This window comes from Bombina bombina, chromosome 12, assembly GCF_027579735.1.
Source record: "Bombina bombina isolate aBomBom1 chromosome 12, aBomBom1.pri, whole genome shotgun sequence".
In the NCBI taxonomy this organism is placed as follows: domain Eukaryota; kingdom Metazoa; phylum Chordata; class Amphibia; order Anura; family Bombinatoridae; genus Bombina; species Bombina bombina.
In genome coordinates, this window is record NC_069510.1 from 104,974,076 (window position 1) to 104,994,856 (window position 20,781).

Sequence of the window (20,781 nt, forward strand, 5' to 3'; positions counted from 1 at the left end):
ACCCCTGTACCATACAGTCAGCCAACACTAGATGCTGTGTATCACTGAGCCTCTCCCCCTGTACCATACAGTCAGCCAGCACCAGATGCTGTGTATCAATGAGCCTCTCCCCCTGTACCATACAGTCAGCCAACACCAGATGCTGTGTATCACTGAGCCTCTCCCCCTGTACCATACAGTCAGCCAGCACCAGATGCTGTGTATCAATGAGCCTCTCCCCCTGTACCGTACAGTCAGCCAACACTAGATGCTGTGTATCACTGAGCCTCTCCCCCTGTACCATACAGTCAGCCAGCACCAGATGCTGTGTATCACTGAGCCTCTCCCCCTGTACCGTACAGTCAGCCAACACTAGATGCTGTGTATCACTGAGCCTCTCCCCCTGTACCGTACAGTCAGCCAGCACCAGATGCTGTGTATCAATGAGCCTCTTCCCCCTGTACCGTACAGTCAGCCAACACTAGATGCTGTGTATCAATGAGCCTCTCCCCCTGTACCGTACAGTCAGCCAACACTAGATGCAGCATATCACTGAGCCTCTCCCCCTGTACCATACAGTCAGCCAACACCAGATGCTGTGTATCACTGAGCCTCTCCCCCTGTAACATACAGTCAGCCAGCACCAGATGCTGTGTATCAATGAGCCTCTCCCCCTGTACCGTACAGTCAGCCAACACTAGATGCTGTGTATCAATGAGCCTCTCCCCCTGTACCGTACAGTCAGCCAACACCAGATGCTGTGTATCAATGAGCCTCTTCCCTCTGTACCGTACAGTCAGCCAACACTAGATGCTGTGTATCAATGAGCCTCTTCCCCCTGTACCGTATAGTCGGCCAGCACCAGATGCTGTGTATCAATGAGCCTCTCCCCCTGTACCATACAGTCAGCCATCACCAGATGCTGTGTATCACTGAGCCTCTCCCCCTGTACCATACAGTCAGCCATCACCAGATGCTGTGTATCACTGAGCCTCTCCCCCTGTACCATACAGTCAGCCATCACCAGATGCTGTGTATCAATGAGCCTCTTCCCCCTGTACCATACAGTCAGCCATCACCAGATGCTGTGTATCAATGAGCCTCTTCCCCCTGTACCATACAGTCAGCCAACACCAGATGCTGTGTATTACTGAGCCTCTCCCCCTGTAACATACAGTCAGCCAACACCAGATGCTGTGTATCAATGGGCCTCTCCCCCTGTACCGTACAGTCAGCCAACACCAGATGCTGTGTATCAATGAGCCTCTTCCCCCTGTACCGTACAGTCAGCCAACACTAGATGCTGTGTATCAATGAGCCTCTTCCCCCTGTACCGTACAGTCAGCCAACACTAGATGCTGTGTATCACTGAGCCTCTTCCCCCTGTACCGTATAGTCGGCCAGCACTAGATGCTGTGTATCACTGAGCCTCTCCCCCTGTACCGTACAGTCAGCCAGCACCAGATGCTGTGTATCACTTAGCCTCTCCCTCTGTACCATACAGTCAGCCATCACCAGATGCTGTGTATCAATGAGCCTCTTCCCCCTGTACCATACAGTCAGCCATCACCAGATGCTGTGTATCACTGAGCCTCTCCCCCTGTACCATACAGTCAGCCAACACCAGATGATGTGTATCACTGAGCCTCTCCCCCTGTACCGTACAGTCAGCCAACACCAGATGCTGTGTATCAATGAGCCTCTTCCCCCTGTACCGTACAGTCAGCCAACACCAGATGCTGTGTATCACTGAGCCTCTCCCCCTGTACCGTACAGTCAGCCAACACTAGATGCTGTGTATCACTGAGCCTCTCCCCCTGTACCGTATAGTCGGCCAGCACTAGATGCTGTGTATCACTGAGCCTCTCCCCCTGTATCGTACAGTCAGCCAGCACCAGATGCTGTGTATCACTGAGCCTCTCCCTCTGTACCATACAGTCAGCCATCACCAGATGCTGTGTATCAATGAGCCTCTTCCCCCTGTACCATACAGTCAGCCATCACCAGATGCTGTGTATCAATGAGCCTCTTCCCCCTGTACCATACAGTCAGCCAACACCAGATGCTGTGTATCAATGAGCCTCTCCCCCTGTACCGTAGAGTCAGCCAACACCAGATGCTGTGTATCAATGAGCCTCTCCCCCTGTACCGTACAGTCAGCCAGCACCAGATGCTGTGTATCACTGAGCCTCTCCCCCTGTAACATACAGTCAGCCAGCACCAGATGCTGTGTATCAATGAGCCTCTCCCCCTGTACCGTACAGTCAGCCATCACCAGATGCTGTGTATCAATGAGCCTCTCCCCCTGTACCGTACAGTCAGCCAATACCAGATGCTGTGTATCACTGAGCCTCTCCCCCTGTACCATACAGTCAGCCAGCACCAGATGCTGTGTATCACTGAGCCTCTCCCCCTGTACCATACAGTCAGCCAACACCAGATGCTGTGTATCAATGAGCCTCTTCCCCCTGTACCTTACAGTCAGCCAACACTAGATGCTGTGCATCAATGAGCCTCTCCCCCTGTACCGTACAGTCAGCCAACACCAGATGCTGTGTATCACTGAGCCTCTCCCCCTGTACCGTACAGTCAGCCAACACTAGATGCTGTGTATCAATGAGCCTCTCCCCCTGTACCATACAGTCAGCCAGCACCAGATGTTGTGTATCACTGAGCCTCTTCCCCCTGTACCGTATAGTCGGCCAGCACCAGATGCTGTGTATCACTGAGCCTCTCCCCCTGTACCGTATAGTCGGCCAGCACCAGATGCTGTATATCACTGAGCCTCTCCCCCTGTACCATACAGTCAGCCAGCACCAGATGCTGTGTATCAATGAGCCTCTCCTCCTGTACCATACAGTCAGCCAGCACCAGATGCTGTGTATCACTGAGCCTCTCCCTCTGTACCATACAGTCAGCCAGCACCAGATGCTGTGTATCAATGAGCCTCTCCTCCTGTAACATACAGTCAGCCATCACCAGATGCTGTGTATCAATGAGCCTCTCCTCCTGTAACATACAGTCAGCCAGCACCAGATGCTGTGTATCACTGAGCCTCTCCCCCTGTACCATACAGTCAGCCAGCACCAGATGCTGTGTATCAATGAGCCTCTCCTCCTGTACCATACAGTCAGCCAGCACCAGATGCTGTGTATCAATGAGCCTCTCCTCCTGTACCATACAGTCAGCCAGCACCAGATGCTGTGTATCACTGAGCCTCTCCCCCTGTACCATACAGTCAGCCATCACCAGATGCTGTGTATCAATGAGCCTCTCCCCCTGTACCATACAGTCAGCCATCACCAGATGCTGTGTATCACTGAGCCTCTCCTCCCGTACCATACAGTCAGCCAGCACCAGATGCTGTGTATCAATGAGCCTCTCCTCCTGTAACATACAGTCAGCCAGCACCAGATGCTGTGTATCACTGAGCCTCTCCCCCTGTACCATACAGTCAGCCAGCACCAGATGCTGTGTATCACTGAGCCTCTCCCTCTGTACCATACAGTCAGCCAGCACCAGATGCAGCATATCACTGGGCCTCCCCCATGTACCATAAGTCAGTAATTACCAGATGCAGCTTATCACTGTGGATCTTCCCTTCCACCAAATGCAGTCTTATCGCTTGGAATATTATATTAAAAAAAACAAATAGGAAGCCTATTAAAGAAGACATAACAGACATATTTCTCTTTAACCAAATAAAAGGGAAAAGGGAGTTATTGTAAAGCGCAGGGCATGTGTTTTTTTCTTTTTCTTTCTCTCTCTTTTTTAAATAAAGAAGGGGGGGGCTGATTGAGACATTGCCCTTTTAAGGATAAACAAAACATAATTACAGCTTAGTTTTGTCAGTGTATTTAGTCTGTGGGGACATAACGATCACTCACCAATGCTAAAGCTTTTTTAAGGGGCAGCCTCATTAATTAAAAAAGTAAGGACCTTTAATAATAACATAAGAACCCAAATGTTTTGCCAGGAACAGTGTGCTAGGACCTTAATGGGTGATACTTGAAAAAGCAACAGTTCATTTTTCTGCTACCCAGAACAACATGAAGATCAGAAAGCTGGTCAGAGACACACACAGACATGCAATTCCAGAACTAAGTGTCAGTGCTTGGAGAGAAGGGTATTTGTCTAAGAACATAAGTATTTGGCTCTTTGTCTGTTATTAGTGCTAAAATATGTACTGGAGTCACAAGTAATACAGTAAGTCTGTTTATTGTGCTCTGCAAACTAAGTGAACCTGGCATCATAAAAGTTGTTTTGTTCAAGTGGCCACTTCAAAGTGCCCCGCTGTGCCCTCCGTGCGTTAAGGAGAAGGAAATCACAAACTAACACTCTTAGGGTTAACAACTCTGTGGCATCCGTAACACAGGAGCTACGCCAAATTGAATAGCTACTGACATCCCAGTTGCTGTAGCCACTCAGGGTTACAAGTTCCAAACCTACATTTATTCACTTTAATCATTAAAGCCAAACAACGTATTTTACAAATTGCTGTAATGAACACAAAACCATCATTCAAAATATTACGTTGCTGGTTAATGGAAATATTTACAATAGCTTTACCTTACAAAAATGTTCTGGTACTGATTACACTGGATCCAAAACAAGAGGATTCTTCACAATGTTTATTTTCATCTCTGTAGACTTAGGGGTAAATATACTACTACTCGAGCGGACATGATTCGCTATAGTGAAATGCTTGTTCAATGCCGCCCAATCGGCAGCTAGCAGGGGCTGTCAATCATCCTGATCGTAAAAAGGTGATAGACAGGTTAAGGAGCAGCGGTCTTATGACCACTGCTTCTTAACTTCCATTTCAGGCAAACATTGCGATGTTGTAGCGAATCTTGTCTGCTCGACAATTAATAAATCTACCCTTTGATCTCTGTTTTTCCCACAACGTCATTTGGAACTGCAAACAATGGATGGTGAACACTGAAATAACTAATTAATTAAGGGGGTTAATGGAGTATTTGTATGTGTTCTGAAACTGTACAGAGTGCTGTTTATGATATGTGTTTAACAATCTGAAAAGCATTTGTATTTGGGCATGGTGGGTATACTGGGGTGATGTTTGATCAATTATGTTTCCAAACTTTATTTATTGAAAGTATTTTTTATTTTATTTTTAATTCAAACTAGCAGCTCTCACGTCTTGAGACTCAAACAATATCAAAAAGAGACAGGTATACAATTATTCAAACAAGGACAGCTTCTAATAGAATATGATTAAAATATAAAAAATAAATTAAAAACATTTACACCAAATGATGCCTGTCTCTTTTTGATATTGTTTGAGTCTTAAGACGTGAGAGCTGCAAGTTGGAATTATATTTTGTATCCTGATTCCTGAACTCCATCAGTAGCTAAATAAGAATGATTAATCTCTATATTTTTGAGAGAACTCAAGGCAATATTTATACATGTGGTCATTCTGTGGAACTTCAGTGTCTTTCCTTTTATGGTCATGTTCTTTTGAGTTAAGTGTGTTTCTTACTGAGCATGCATGATTAAGGTACGTTACATTACTTGATACTTGATCATTGCTTAGTGATACAGCCATGAAAACCAGTAAAGTCTTCTGCTAATCAATTCACTCAATATTTAGTTACTCACTTAACAGTGTGATACTGAAACCGTCATTTTAAAAGCAGAAAGGTTTTTCTAACAAGTCTAACAAAAGTCTGCTTAGGCCTTTTTATGACATTCTTCAATTGTGTCTGACTTGTGTATCTTCTTTTCTTCCACTCTTCAATATCTTTGACTAAATACAGAGCAGGTGTATGACAGATGTGACATTGTGGACATTTGAAGTTACACCTCCCACTCTAAACAGAAATAGCCCATCCGTTAATTGTATGTGTTGCTCGTAAAGAAGCAGAATAAGCAAAACTCTTGTTGGTATTTAAAAAAAAAAAAAGATGTATCTTAATGGACATTAGAAGTAGAACCATCTGTTTTGTCTTTTATAAGGACTATATAGTGGGACAGATGATAACAATAGAGGTAAATATACTGTACTAAAAAGGGAAAGCTCCAATAAAAGTTGACTATTATAACTTGAGAGATTCCCGAATATAGATAAGACTTGTAATGAACTACTTTTAAACTGATAATACGCTGAAATATTAATCAAACTATGGTTATGTGAAATTACATTTTACAAAGTTCTCCCCTGACAATCAGGGTAAGCTGGTTGTAGTTCCATTTCTGGATTACAGTGGGTTAAGAGTATTAAGGAATGTTTGCCTTATTGGGGTGTGAAGGTCCTCTCCTAAAAGTGGGGAAAGGTTGTGACTCCCCCTGTCATTATTAATTTACAGGGGCTTTGTCCCCCTAAAATCAGAGTAAATGCATAGGGTATAGAGAGGGGGAAGAGAGGAGCGATGAAATAACCAAAGGGAAGGGTTCAGAAGTTGGTTTGGGGTGGCAGGTTAAGGAAGGTCACATGTACTTTTTCTATTTATTTTTATACAAATTTCACTATTAAAATCTATAGGGATTTTTGTATATAATTAATTCAAAAAGCTTTTCTAAAGGATTGTGATCAATCATGTTGTTAAGCTTGTCCCCATGTGATTTTGTTAGCCCAGATCTTTGCATTTCTTTCTTCCTAGGAAGTGCTGTAAACTTCACTAACTGGGCGTATCTATAACAACTCTTAAAGGACCACGAAATACAGTAAAATGTAATAATCAACAACTACACAATACAAAGATAACGCTATGGCACTTACTTTGAATTTTAAATAAGTCAGTACAATATTTTCTGGCAAATTTCAGTTATTCCAATTTTGCCTCCCCTGTGTCATGTGACAGCACAACATGCATATACGTATATACTGAGCACTTGTGCACAGTAGGTGCAGGAGCCTCAGAAAGTGTTCTTATAAAAAGAATGTGCAGGTTTTCATAATGGAAGTATATTGGATCTATATCATGAAACTTTAACTGGGTGCTACTGGTTGCTAGCTATCAATAGTGGAAACAATTGTTGCACTAATTCATTGACCAGTATATAGATTTGCCTAAATAAATGTGCTTACATAAGCCCTTTTAAAGGGCACTTTATACCAATGGCAGCGCCTCCTGGCAAATGTAAGGGGTTCACTCTTATGCAAATGATTCTTGTAAAACCCAGGTAGCTCTAGTAAGTTCAATGGTTTTCAATCATAATTTGAAATTATTGTGATACCCCAAACATTTTAATATAGTAATATAATGCAATACAGTTATGTAAAAATGAAACTCATTTGACTATAAGATGTGTATGAAGCTTACGGTCACCAGATTCTGAAAATGAAAAAAAAAAAAATAGGAGAATAGAGCAGCAAGCTAAACTTAATTGGACATGTTTTTAATCTTCACATTTGGTTTACCTACACTCCAATGTGCAGTGACTGATATTATCTTCCACTACCAGCCTGCTGCAGGTCCCTACTTCATCTAGCCATGCAGTGTTCTTTTTTTATTACTGAGGGGCCTGCAGGGTGCAGTACTTTCCAGGCATGAGACTAGTAAAATACTAAAGTGCAAGATCAAGTGCAATACAAAATGGTACCTGCCAAGAGCCAGGCCCTGTCTGCACCAATGGTATGTCATGGCATCATGGTATAGGATCACTGTCATAGTAAAATTGTGAGCATAACCACTGCAGTGACAGGTGTTACAACAGGTCCAGGAAATGTGCCAAGATGGCCATATATTGTAGCTACCATTAACATAATGGATCAGTGCATTAGTGTTGCAAATGGCCTTATTGCCGAGTACAAGCTCACAGTTCTGTCTGTCATCCATGGGGTTAACCTGAGTCATAAGTAAACCTAAATATCACTATGTTGCCACACACTTATTACCAAGATGACGGACAGCAACATTTTCACAGCATAATATCATGGGTGGCGAGATCTCAAATGAATAAAGTTCTCTGTCCATTACATTTGGAAAGAGGAGTTTGCAGGCTCCCAATAGAGCCCTGTACGGTGTCTGCCACTTCTGTGACTGTCCTCAAGAGGCATTTTATTGGCTGTCCTTAGCATTACATAAGGCATTCCCTGGGATTGTGTGTTTGCATTAGCTGTAACTGGTCTGTTACCAAAACAAGAACACAGTTCTCCAAACACAGCACAGAGAAACAATGTGTCAGCCGACTGTGTAGTTTAACCTATGAAAGTACTATACTATGCTAGTATGCGTTATGCTCCTAGGCACCCCAGTCTGCCTGGGTTGATTACTGAAAATGTGCAGTGACACCTCCAAGTTTGCTAGGAAAAGGTGTAAAGCACATAGTCACCCATGTTACCTGCCTTATGGCCCGGTATATTTTTATCTCTGCATAACTGTTGTGGTGTAATTGTCTTACATCTGAAATCTTGTTAATGTGTGTCCTGTCACTGCTGGGTGTTATACAAACACTTTGTCAACACAGCCTGGTGCTAACTTAAAATTCATTTGTTTTAGCTAAATAATGACTTCACTGTGAACATAGTCGATATGTGAAATAATCTTCTAGCAGGGCGCAGTAGAGATAAATAAAGCAAAAGATTTTAAGAATGTCTGGAATATGGATACAAAAATAACGGGCTATGAGATAAGACTAATTTACTGGGAGTTTTGGCAGACAGTTCTTATTTAACTGCAAACCGAGTTTCTACCATGAAAATACATTTAAATAACAAGCACTGGTTCACTTCTCACCTTTTCTCTATATTAGGGGGGACATTTAACACTTTGAGATTGTAATGTAATATTTTTAATGATGCATAGTTAAATAACTCGGCAATACACTTTTATTACCAAATCTGCCATCTTTTCTCGCAACTTAAAGGGGCATTGAAGTAAGAACTAACGTTTCATTCTTCATATAAAACATGCAATTTTAAAAAAAACCTTTCTTTCCAATATACTTCCATTAGGAAAATGTGCACATTCTTTTTGTATGCACACATTCTGAGACTCCTACTGAGCATGTGCAAAAGTACACTGTATATACGTATATATATCCATCTTGTTAGTGGCCGATGGCTGTCACATGATACAGGGGGAGGAACATGTTTGATTAATTTAATTTGCCAGAAAATATTCTACTGTTTATTGCAAATTCCATGTGTTATTGCATTGTCGTTTTATTCTATAATTGTCACTTATTCAGTTCGGCCCTTTAAAAATGAAGGACCAGATTACGAGTGAAGGGCTAACAGTTACACGCAAGTGAAAAGGGGTTTATCAGGTTTTTCGTGCATGTTACAAGTTGAAAGTAAATGCTCATTTGGATAGCGCGCCGTCAGAGCTCTGGTTAACTGTCTCATAAAAACAATAAATTGTCACAAAACACATAAAAGAAATAAATTACAAGATACACTTACACAATAACTATATCTAAAAAAAATATTTGAAAAAATATTGCACAAAAAAGTTATAAAGGGCTCAAAGATAAGAGGTCTAAGGTGTTAGAAAAAAGGCAGGAAAAGGGCTTTAACATAGAAATACATACATATACATGTCTAAAGGTGGATATGTATGTGTGTGTGTTTATATATATATATATATATATATATATATATATATTAATTTTTAATAAAGTGTTATACTATTTATTTACTTTAAATATTTTACATTCCAATGTTCTGCACATAGAAGAATATGTTCTATGTATTTATAAATAGATATTCCTATATATATCTATATCTATATATAATCATGTATATATAGGCATAGATATTTATTGTACCAAAATACCATCCGGTATATAAATATGTATTTAAGATCAAATAGAACATATTATGCTATGTGAAGAACATTTGAATGTGAAATATTCATATTTTCATGTCAGGTTAGCTCACTAAAGCATATGCGATCGGGTTTGCACGCTAGTAGGGTGATTTTTTTTCTCCACTTCTTTTTGCTCCATTGACTTCTATCATGCGTGCAATATATTATGTCCGTCTCTTTTATGCACGTCGGCTTAGCGAGCAAGCGCAAACAGTTTACTTTCAACTTGTAATACATGTGCTATCCAACGCGCACAAAAAGTTTACCTCTAGCGGAGTTGGCGCTCAATCGGGAGCGTTAAATACCGTTCCACTGTAATCTGGCCCTAAGAGTTGTACAATTCTAATGATCGAAAGTGCACATGACATACATCACATGTCTTATTCTGCTACATGTACCTAATTGGCCTCAGCAGAGGTGATAAAATACTGCAAAACAATGCAAGCTTTGCTAAGATAATGACAGTGGCTAGTTGTATCTATTCCAGTAAAAAGTCTGAATTGGTTGATCTAAATAAGGCAAATGGTAGGTGGGACTTGGCTATTGAAAAACAGTTGCAGCAATAAAGGTGTTAAAGAAATAGAAATGTCAAAATGTAAATTTCATGTGTATTTCATTTCTAGAAGCATTTTTGCAATATACTTCCATTAGCAAAAATACTTCTAGTAAAACTTATTACTGCTTTTTAGCAGCATACACACATATCCTGTGAGGGCCTGTGCACCTGTATTCAAACACTGCACCTTCCCAGAGAGTCAACAGTGGCTTGTATGGCACAGGTCCTCACAGCATATGTGTGTATGCTGCTGAAAAATAGTAATAACTTATACTAGAAGTATTTTTTCTCACCCATTTTAACTTTGACCGTTTTATCCCTTTAATACAATAATAAAATATCACACTCACTTAGTATGTCAATTTATTGCAAGATAGAAGAAAAGTCTGTAATGACAAGGTGTCTACTGTCCGTTTAAGTTTTAGAAGAGCAAGACTTTTGATAATACAGAATGTTTTGGTTGTGTATTGGTTTGGTCCCTTTATTTATAAGACACTGAACCTGCCTGCTACCAAATGTAGAACATTATCTATCCTGTTCTAACATCCCTTTTTGTATTTCTCTCAGTTAAAGTGTTTTTCTCATCTTGTTTCGAGCTGCCATTGAAACCTATTTATCTCTATTTCTGCAGGATGAGTGCTACAACTTTCTTCGCCTTATTCAGCCGTTGAATCGTACCCATCTATATGCTTGTGGAACAGGAGCTTACCAACCACAGTGCGCACTCGTCTACCGAGGATGGAGGTCTGAGGTGAGCAGATAATTTACATTACATTGTGATGTTAGGGGAGAAAAATTTGGCTCCCTCTTCAGCCCACAAGTTGGCGTTACATCTTTTATTCTTGCGCTTACTATGCTTCCTTATGTTTCATTAAAGTCTTGCTGCATCGAAACTAACTCTCCCATGCACATCTTGTGTTTAAGGACTATGTATTTCGGATCGTCTCAGGCTCTCTGGAGTCGGGGAAGGGCAGGTGCCCATATGATCCCAAGCAGGAAAACCTTGCTGCCATAATTGGTAAGATTTGATGCATCTGTGCGCCTTTTTGTCTCTCAAGTACCACATGTCCCAATCTGGATTTATTTATAAATACAGCTTAGAGGTTTAGGAGCTTTAAAACTTAAATGTTTTCTTGTTCTTGTGGTATCATGCAGATGGAGTGTTGTACGCTGGAGTTCAGGTAGATTACATGGGAACAGACTCTGCTATTTTCCGCACAATGGGCCACAAACCTCCAATCCGGACAGAGCAATATGATTCTCGCTGGCTAAATGGTAAATACCAAGCGCCGCTCTCCTCTTATCAGTGATGTTTTCTGGGCCTTTGGATGTTGCCTTCTTAGAACCATACCCCCTACTCTCATACTGTCCCTGTAGTTTCTTTAGTTTTAAAGGAACACTAAAGTCAAAATTAAACTATCATGATTCAGATAAAGCACACAATTTTTAACAACTTTCCAATTCACTTCCATCCTCAAAATGTGTTTTTTATATACACACTTTCTGAGGCACCAGCTCCTACTGAGCATGTTCAATTCATCACAGAATAAATATACGTGCATTTTGTCATTGGCTGAAGGATGTCACATGATACAGGGGAGAAGGAAAATGGAACTTACTTTTAAATTTGTCATAAAAAAGCTACTGCAGACTTAAAATTCAGACTGTGCTTTTGCATTGTCTTTTTATTATACATTTGTTAGATTATGCAATTCTACCGTACTATATTCTGTGTCTAGGCTTACGGTTGCTGTTTCTCATATGGCCCTGAATGTCAATGCCTACTCTTTATTTCTCAGATCCATTATTTGTGGGATCCCTCGTGGTCTCAGAAAGTAGTTTTAGAGAGGATGATAAGCTGTACATCTTATTCCGTGAGAGAAGCCTTGAAGGGGAGAATGGCCCAGCGGTGCTATCCCGAATTGCACGCATCTGCTTGGTGAGCATAATTTGTTATGCAATTTGACAAACTGTATACAGAAAGCCAAAAAGTCTTGTGAAATAGAGTGAAGTGCTCTGCCAGTGAGGAGTAAGCATCACATAAATGGTCTGTGTTTCATGAAGGCAGCATTTTTAATCTACAAAGCCACTAAATAAAACGTTTAAAACCATGGGTTATACACAGTCTATGTATAATGTAGAAAAGTTACTCAACGTTGTAAAAACATAAGATTCAAACATACATGTCAGGTGACAAGTTGGTAAAAAAGTGTACAGAATCCGTAAAACACAATGTGGACAAATTAGTGTTAAAAAAGATTTGGCTTTCTAGTGTATATAAAGCCATACTTATCAATTCTTGTTTCCCCTGTGTATTTTTTATTTATTTAAATGCACTTATGCAACTACAAGTAGGAATACATTACTCTAAAATGCCACATCTCATGAAAATAAGGTAGATGGGTAATAAGTTAGATGGGTACAACGGTTTTCACTGCAGTTTTGTCTAAAATTCTCTTAAAGGCATTTTGAAAAATATCAAAAATTTATATCTTATGAACTCAAAAAGTACTGAATCCATTTGCATCAAATTTGTGGGTTTCCACCCAATCCCAATTAAAGTGCCCAATTACACTCAAAATTGAGTATACATTAAAACTTTGTAATGTTTTAAAAAAACAGTATTTAAAAATAAAATGAACATATAATATAGCTGCCAGATACTGCAGATATGCTTTACTTATTGCAAGATAATATATGTGTGTTTTTGTGTGTGTGTGTATATATATATAAATCAATGTAAATATTTGCATAGGAAATTAGCACATCTAGGCAAGAATCCCCGCTTGCTTTTTCCCCAGAAATAACTCATATACAATGTTACCAATGCACAAGAGAATTCTGGGTAAGTTATGCAAATTAGACATGCAAATTCTCAGTTTTTTTGCTTCAAAAATACTGTTTTAACACAGCGATCCTTTTAACAGGATTATAGCAGCAATTCAGAAAATCAATATTTTGATTTTTTGATTGAGGCGGGAGTGCGGCGGTTTAGGGGTTAATATATTTATTGAAGTGGCGGCGATGTCCGGTCGGCAGATTAGGGGTTAAAAAATGTATTTAATCAGATGTTCTGATATAATCCTGTTAAAAGGATCGCTGTGTTAAAACAGTATTTTTGAAGCAAAAAAACTGAGAATTTGCATATCTAATTTGCATAACTTACCCAGAATTCTCTTGTGCATTGGTAACATTGTATATGAGTTATTTCTGGGGAAAAAGCAAGCGGGGATTCTTGCCTAGATGTGCTAATTTTCTATGCAAATATTTACATTTATTTAATTTTGAGACATGGAGGATTTTAATTTCAGTTTTTTATCTCCCCCCATAATTTTAATGAATTTATATATATATATATATATATATATATATATATATATATAGATATAGATATATATATATATATATATAGATATATATAGATATATATATATATAGATATATATATATATATATATATAATAATCCTTGTACTAGTTTCTCTATTGTATATACATATTTTGTGAATATATAATTTATTACAAACTTTTCTCTATAGTGCAGGTGGACATATACTGTATCATTTATTATGTGTGGCTCAATATAGTAACTCTTGGGACAATGTGATAAAGGGAGTGAGATTTTATCTATAACAAAGTGATTATTTGTAAATGTTACAATTTAATAAATTATAGTGACATTAAAGTAAAAAATGAAACGTTCATGAATGAAATAGAATATGCAAATGAAACAACTTAACTTACATCTATTATCTAATTTGCTTTGTTCTCTTGTTATCCTTTGTTGAACTTTAAATCTAGGTAGGCTGATTGGAGTTTAGGAGAAGTAAATTGGATTGTTTCTTACAACGTCACGCTCTATCCAATCCCTGTCCCTTAGACATAGTGGGTCCATCACAATCATTTAAAAATAATATCATAAAAAATCCCCATAGACAATCAATTGGGGTTTTCTGTACAAAAAACCTTAGATAACTTTTTCTAAAGGATTATGAATGACCCTAGTATTTTTACTTTAGGCTCATGCACTCATATATTGCAAAAAGCCCTATTAAATGGCAGACGCTCTCTCCGGATCTTGACCCCCATTGTCATTTTAGAACATCAAACCAAGGTGCAAACCTGACCAAAGAGGAGTGGTGTATGTAAATAGCCACTAGATGTTGGAAAGTGCACATACTTACTCATGACCTAGTAACCTTTGTGGGGGCGCAGCATTGTTCTCGCCATAAAAGCATCTCTCAGAGTGCTGCGCTACTCTAAGAATGTTTTGCATACTTGGGGGGGTACGGGACTTTTTGTAGTGTCTATTTAGAAATGATTTATGTAAGCCTATATCAAACTAAATATAGAAAACATATGTTTTTGCGGCATAAATTGAGTTTCCCATTGGTTTGTGCCCTTTGGATTTTCATTTAATGATTTTATTTAAAAGACCAGAGTTTATTGGTTTCTAATGTGTTTAAGGGACATAAAACACCAGCTGATTTTGTGTAACAATTACGCTTTGTCACACGCTCCCTAGAGATGCCAAAAAGCAATATCTGTAACCTGGGTTTTCTTATTGCTGCACATTATCTAAACTAGCTAACAAAATTGGTCTTTTTGACCTCTCTACGGGGTGTGGGACAAACAAAATCTTTACGCAAAAGCTGTTTAATGTTCTTTTTAAGAAAGGGTTAACTTGTAGTGGTTAATTAAAAGTGTGTGTGTATAATTTGTATGAGTTGCATATATGCGATTATTGCCGATTAATGGGTATAGTTTGTAGTCAACTTGAGGCCATTATTAGTAAATATTTAGTATTTTACTCATTGCCCGAAAGAAACGTTTTAAGGGGGTTATTTATGTAAATTGTAATAAAATGTATATTTTACCATATATTTTGCCTCATCTATCAGCCATTTGTCCGACTGGAATGCATTAGGTAAAACATATAAGGCTATATTACAAGAGGAGTGCAATCTGTGTTCAGTTTTGCACAAAGAATAACGCACAATCTGGCGTTACAAGTGGATGATTAAATATTTTAACCGAAGCATCTTAATGAGTCCAAACCTTTTTTAGCATATCCTATACTTTTTACTGAATAGCACAGGGATAACTATTAGTGAGTTTATTGCCCTTGTATTACAAGCGCAATACCGGACAGATAGCTCAGCATGCTAAGGCACTGTGGCTGAGCTCTGTAGCAACCCAAGGGTTGCAGGTTCGATCCCCAGCGAGGTCCACCCAGCTTTTCATCCTTCCGAGGTCATTTAAATGAGCAGCGCCTTGAGACCCTTACGGGTGATTAGCTGCGCTTTACAAGTACCCCATACATACAATAAATACATACAGTGATTAGTTAAGTGTTGCACAATCCAAAATACTGCTGTAAATGTTACTGCTTTTTAAGAGCTGAAATAAAGCTTTATTATTAATTGTATAGCACAGGACTGCATTAGGAACTCTACTTCTTGCGTACCATCGGCTTAATGCACTCTCAGCTTAGCGCTCAAGTGTTATCTAAGATGAATTTTACTAATTTGTGAGAGATTTAGCATAACTATGCAATACAATATGCAGATGTTAGCGAGCCCTAGACTATCACTCAAGCTATAAAATAAGCACAAAAATGTAAGTGCTAATGATTGCACTGTAGCAATGTTAACACACAATAATACCACTAATATATTTGCATTCCACAAGGCCATAATCTAATAAAGTAAATAAATGTATCCGTTTACATTTATTTGTTTAAAAAAATCACTAAATATAAATTAGCAAATACTTTATCTACTTAGTATGCCGATACCATATGCATCCCTACATGGGTCAAAAATACGCAAAAATACACAAGAACACAGAAGGCTTTCAACTTGTTGTACCAAAAGGTGTTGCTCTGGGTTACCCCCCCCCGACACACACACAAAAACATGAAAATAAGCATGTACATATATATTTACTGGAAACACACAGTCCCCATGGACTGCAATGTAAAGGCACCTTTCAGTGACGTTTTTTGTTTCTAACACCCCACACCCGCCGACTTTAGCCCGCAAAAACTGCTTAGCTCTTTGTTATTTATTTTTTTAAGAAAAGGGACCTCACGTTATTTTGCAGCAATTGAGGACATTAAAAAATGTAGAGGTCTGACCTCCGGTTAATTTTTTGAGTGCTAATTGCTATCGCAAGCTCGCGGTAGCAATAACCAGCCACTTGTAATGGCTGGTTATTTATTGCGTGCCCGTAAACGGGCGAATTTGCCAAATTGCAGGCATGTTATAAATTAGAGCTCCACTTGTAATCTTGCCCATAGTTTGTAAACTGTATAAATATTATCACATCTGTTAACCACTTAAAACAAGACTGCACCCAATCTACTTATTAACGAGATAGCAAATATGTATAGTGTCTATAAATAGTTGTATGACTAAGACATCAATTAAGAATGTCTATGTCTAATATTTTGACAGCTAAACCTGATGGTTGAACTGTGTATTTTTATATTTTTTAGGCGTACAGATCCTATGGAATTAACCTCTTAAGGACATATGACGGAATTTTTCCGTCATAAAACAATTGAGCAAACTGAAAGCTGCGTCCTTAAAGGGTTAAATAACCGATGAGTTGATCGGGCACAATCTGCCTGCTTACAAATTCTTGTCAAAATCAGCATTTTCATAATTTTACCAAAACATTATGAAAATATTACATTTGTCGTAACTCACAAACTTATTGATGGTAACAAAATATGAAGCAAGAGAGCAACATATGTATAGATTAAAGCAATAGTAAATATGGCCTGCGCAATGTTGTGCCTCATAAGGACCAACTGTATGGAGCTTGAAGCCTCGTGTTTCTGGCGAGCTCTTAGGCTCGCCAGAAACAGCAGTTATGAAGCAGTGGTCTAAAGACCGCTGCTCCATAACCTGTCCGCCTGCTCTGAGCAGGCGGACAGACATTGCCGCAATTCAACCCGATTGAGTACGATCGGGTTGATTGACAGCCCCCTGCTGGTGGCCGATTGGCCGCGAATCTGCAGGGGGCGGGGTTGCACCAGCAGCTCACAAGAGCTGCTGATGCAATGCTGAATACGGAGAGCGTATTGCTCTCAGCATTCAGCGATGTCTGTCGGACCTGATCCGCACTGTCGGATCAGGTCCGACAGACCTTTGTTAAATAGACCCCTAAGTGTGCATGTAATTTTATTTTTTTAGGCTTAACACAAAACTCACTATATGGTTTGAAACACGAAACAGTAACAATTACAGGCCATGTGTTATTGCACAATACAATTTATTTTGGAAATGTATTATTGTAGAATTATGGCGACTAGGGTTGACCACTAATAGCATTTGTGATAAGCACATCCTTAAAGGCACCCTTTATTCCAAATACAGTGAGAGATTAGCACATTATATGGCAGTCTAGAGGGATCATAAAGATTTGCAAGGAAAATCAGATTCTCTTCTAACTTCCTCTCACCCTTGGAATGTTCTGGTCATTGAGCAGGGTGCAGTCCCCATCAGATTGCCCTATATCCCTGTATACCACCCCTTAATCATGGGCTGTGTTAATGCCCCTAATCTGTAAACTGTCGGTCCTCGCCTAATCTCTGTGATAACATGTACATAAAAGGACTGGCTACATGCTTCAGATAGCAGTCCTCCTTAGCTCCTCTTGTGCATGTTATACTCAGTGGTCAGTCTAATATAGTTACATAGTTGTCTTTTATGAAAGGAAACATACTGAATATATTAGCCTGGCATGTGTGCAAGTCACCCTGACTGGCCCATTGTTGTGCAGAAGTCCAGTTCCATGGGAAATCAGCACCACTGTGCTCGTTGACAAGGGTTAACTGCAAACACCCCAAATGTCAATAGTAGGTACAAATAGTCACCAGCACTGTTGTATTTCTTATAAAACTTTTATTGGAATAATATAAAAAGCGATGTTTTGGAACTTAACCCCTTAGTCATGCACATTTTTTAATATTATTCCAATAAATGTTTTATAAGAAATACAACAGTGCTGGTGACTATTTGTACCTACTATTGGCCCATTTTGTAAGCATCCTGTACAGCGTGTGGGCATTAGCCCCATTACTAAAGCCAAGGGAGTTAAACGTTTCCAATATCACACATATCACACATACGCTAACAATGCAACTTCTGCACACGCACTGTCAGTAACATTCCTGGGTTCTCAATGCTGCGTGATGGCGACGTATGTTTTGGAGTGCAAACCAAAAATCATAAATCGCACATTAAAACATAGAAACATAGATGGTGATGGCTGATAAGACCCTTAGGCCCAACAAGTCTGGACATCATTTCTTAAAAGTGTGAGCTTATTTAGTTTGTAGGAAAGCCTTATACTTATCCCAGGTATTCTTGAAGTCCCCATCATTTGAAAAGTCATGTGACAGTGGTTTGCCCCTTAATTAAGGTAAGTGACAACTTTGTTCACAATCACTGCTCAATAAGTCTGGTGCATTGTGCGTTAACATGTCAAGCTAGGGTGGTGTGTAATCTATTACTAATGTAAGATACAAGGTTTTCAGAGCTGAGCATGGTGTCATGGTTTCATCTTGGTTACAGATGCAGTTTTTTGGAGTGTCGTTTGGTGACTGTTAAATGTTTATGTTTTTGCAGAACGATGATGGTGGTTTGCGTTCTCTAGTTGGGAAGTGGACATCTTTCCTCAAGGCTAGGCTTGTCTGCTCAGTGATAGGCGACGATGGGGTGGAAACCTCATTTGACCAGTTGCGTAAGTATCCTGCGACAATAAAAGGGTTAAGATTTGTGTGATCTGATCTTTCCATTTTCTTTTACGTTTGGCAGCCATAGCTTGGTTCTGGGAAGTAGAATATTTCTCACCTTCAAAAATCTTTCAGTCTTTCTGGCAGCATCATAGTTAACAAACTAATCCCGAGGCAGCTGTGACAGCGCTGTGTGCGGAGTTGTCACCGAGTCCCTCAGTTCCCGGGCCTTTGATGCATGTGAAGATGAAGTGACATTGCTCAAGGTCACAGACAGTGGGATTCCCACTGTGGCAGTTGCTGCTCATTAACACAATTTGCATTGTGTGTCTGTTCATGCTGGGTCTGGGGAGGGCTGTGATGGAAACTTATATACATGAAAAAAGATGTGTTAAACTAACGGGAAAAAAAGAGAGAGAAGTGCTGTTTTTTCTTTTATGATTCAGGTAGAGCATGCAATTTTAGGCAACTTTCTAATTTATTCCTATTATCAATTTTTCTTCATTCTCTTGTTATCTTTATTTGAAAAGGCAGGAATGAAAGCTTTGGAGCCGGACTATTTTTGTTCAGTACCCTGTAAAGGGCTTGCAGATTGGTGCCGGCATTGAGCCATCCAATCAGCAAGTGCAACCCAGGTTCTCAACCTAAAATGGGCCGGCTCCAAAGCTTTTATTCTTTTTTTTTTTTCAAATAAAGATAGCAAGAGAACGAAGAAAAAATTATAATAGAAGTAAATTAGAAAACTGCTTAAAATTGCATGCTCTATCCGAATTATGAAAGAAAAAAATTGTGTTTAGTATCCCTTTAAAGGGATAGTCTAGTCAAAATTAAACTTTCATGATTCAGAATAGAGCAGCAATTTTAAGCAACTTTCTAATTTACTCCTATTATCAATTTTTCTTTGTTCTCTTGGTATCTTGATTTGAAAAAGCAGGAATGTAAGCTTAGCAGCCAGCCCATTTTTGGTTCAGAACCTGGGTAGCGCTTTCTGATTGGTGTCTAAATGTAGTCACCAATCAGCAAGCGCTACCCAGGTGCTGCACCAAAAATGGGCTGGCTCCTATGCTTAGATTCAAATAAAGATACCAAGAGCACAAAGAAAAATTGATAAAAGACGTAAATTAGAAAGTTGCTTAAAATTGCCTGCTCTATCTGAATCATGAAAGTTTAATTTTGACTATACTATCCCTTTAATGTGTGTCAGGCAGAGGGGAAATAACTATCGGCCAGATTACGAGTTTTGCGTTATGAGGGGTGTGGTACTAACTTGCAAGTTATTCTCACCGCTCACTTTCCTACAGCGCTGGTATTACAGGTTTTTACAAACCCGGCGTTAAAAGGCAAGAAGTGAGCGTAGAGCAAAATTGAGCTCCATACCGCACTCCAATACCAGCGCTGCTTAATTCAGCGGTGAGCTGGTTGTAGTGCTTGTGCACGATTCCCCCATAGACATCAATGGGGAGAGCTGGCTGAGAAAAAGTCTAACACCTGCAATAAAGCAGCGTAAAGCTCCGTAACGCAGCCCCATTGATTCCTATGGGGAAACAAAATTTATGTTTACACCTAACACCCTAACATGAACCCCGAGTCTAAGCACCCCTAATCTTACACTTATTAACCCCTAATCTGCCGCCCCCGACATCGTCGACACCTACATTATATTTATTAACCCCTTATCTGCCGCTCCGGACATCGCCGCCACTATAATAAACATTTTAACTAAAC

General features: G+C 39.6%; 1 protein-coding gene across 1 annotated transcript in view; it reads left to right on the top strand.

Moving 5' to 3' along the window:
* The window catches only part of LOC128643021 (semaphorin-3F), a 120,133-nt gene that overhangs the window by 67,659 nt on the left and 31,693 nt on the right, over positions 1-20,781 (top strand). Inside the window, exons 5-9 of the mRNA XM_053695942.1 lie at positions 10,943-11,062; positions 11,236-11,329; positions 11,467-11,586; positions 12,111-12,250; positions 18,950-19,064. Coding sequence (XP_053551917.1) covers positions 10,943-11,062; positions 11,236-11,329; positions 11,467-11,586; positions 12,111-12,250; positions 18,950-19,064 — 589 coding nt within the window. The remainder of the gene's footprint in view (positions 1-10,942; positions 11,063-11,235; positions 11,330-11,466; positions 11,587-12,110; positions 12,251-18,949; positions 19,065-20,781) is intronic.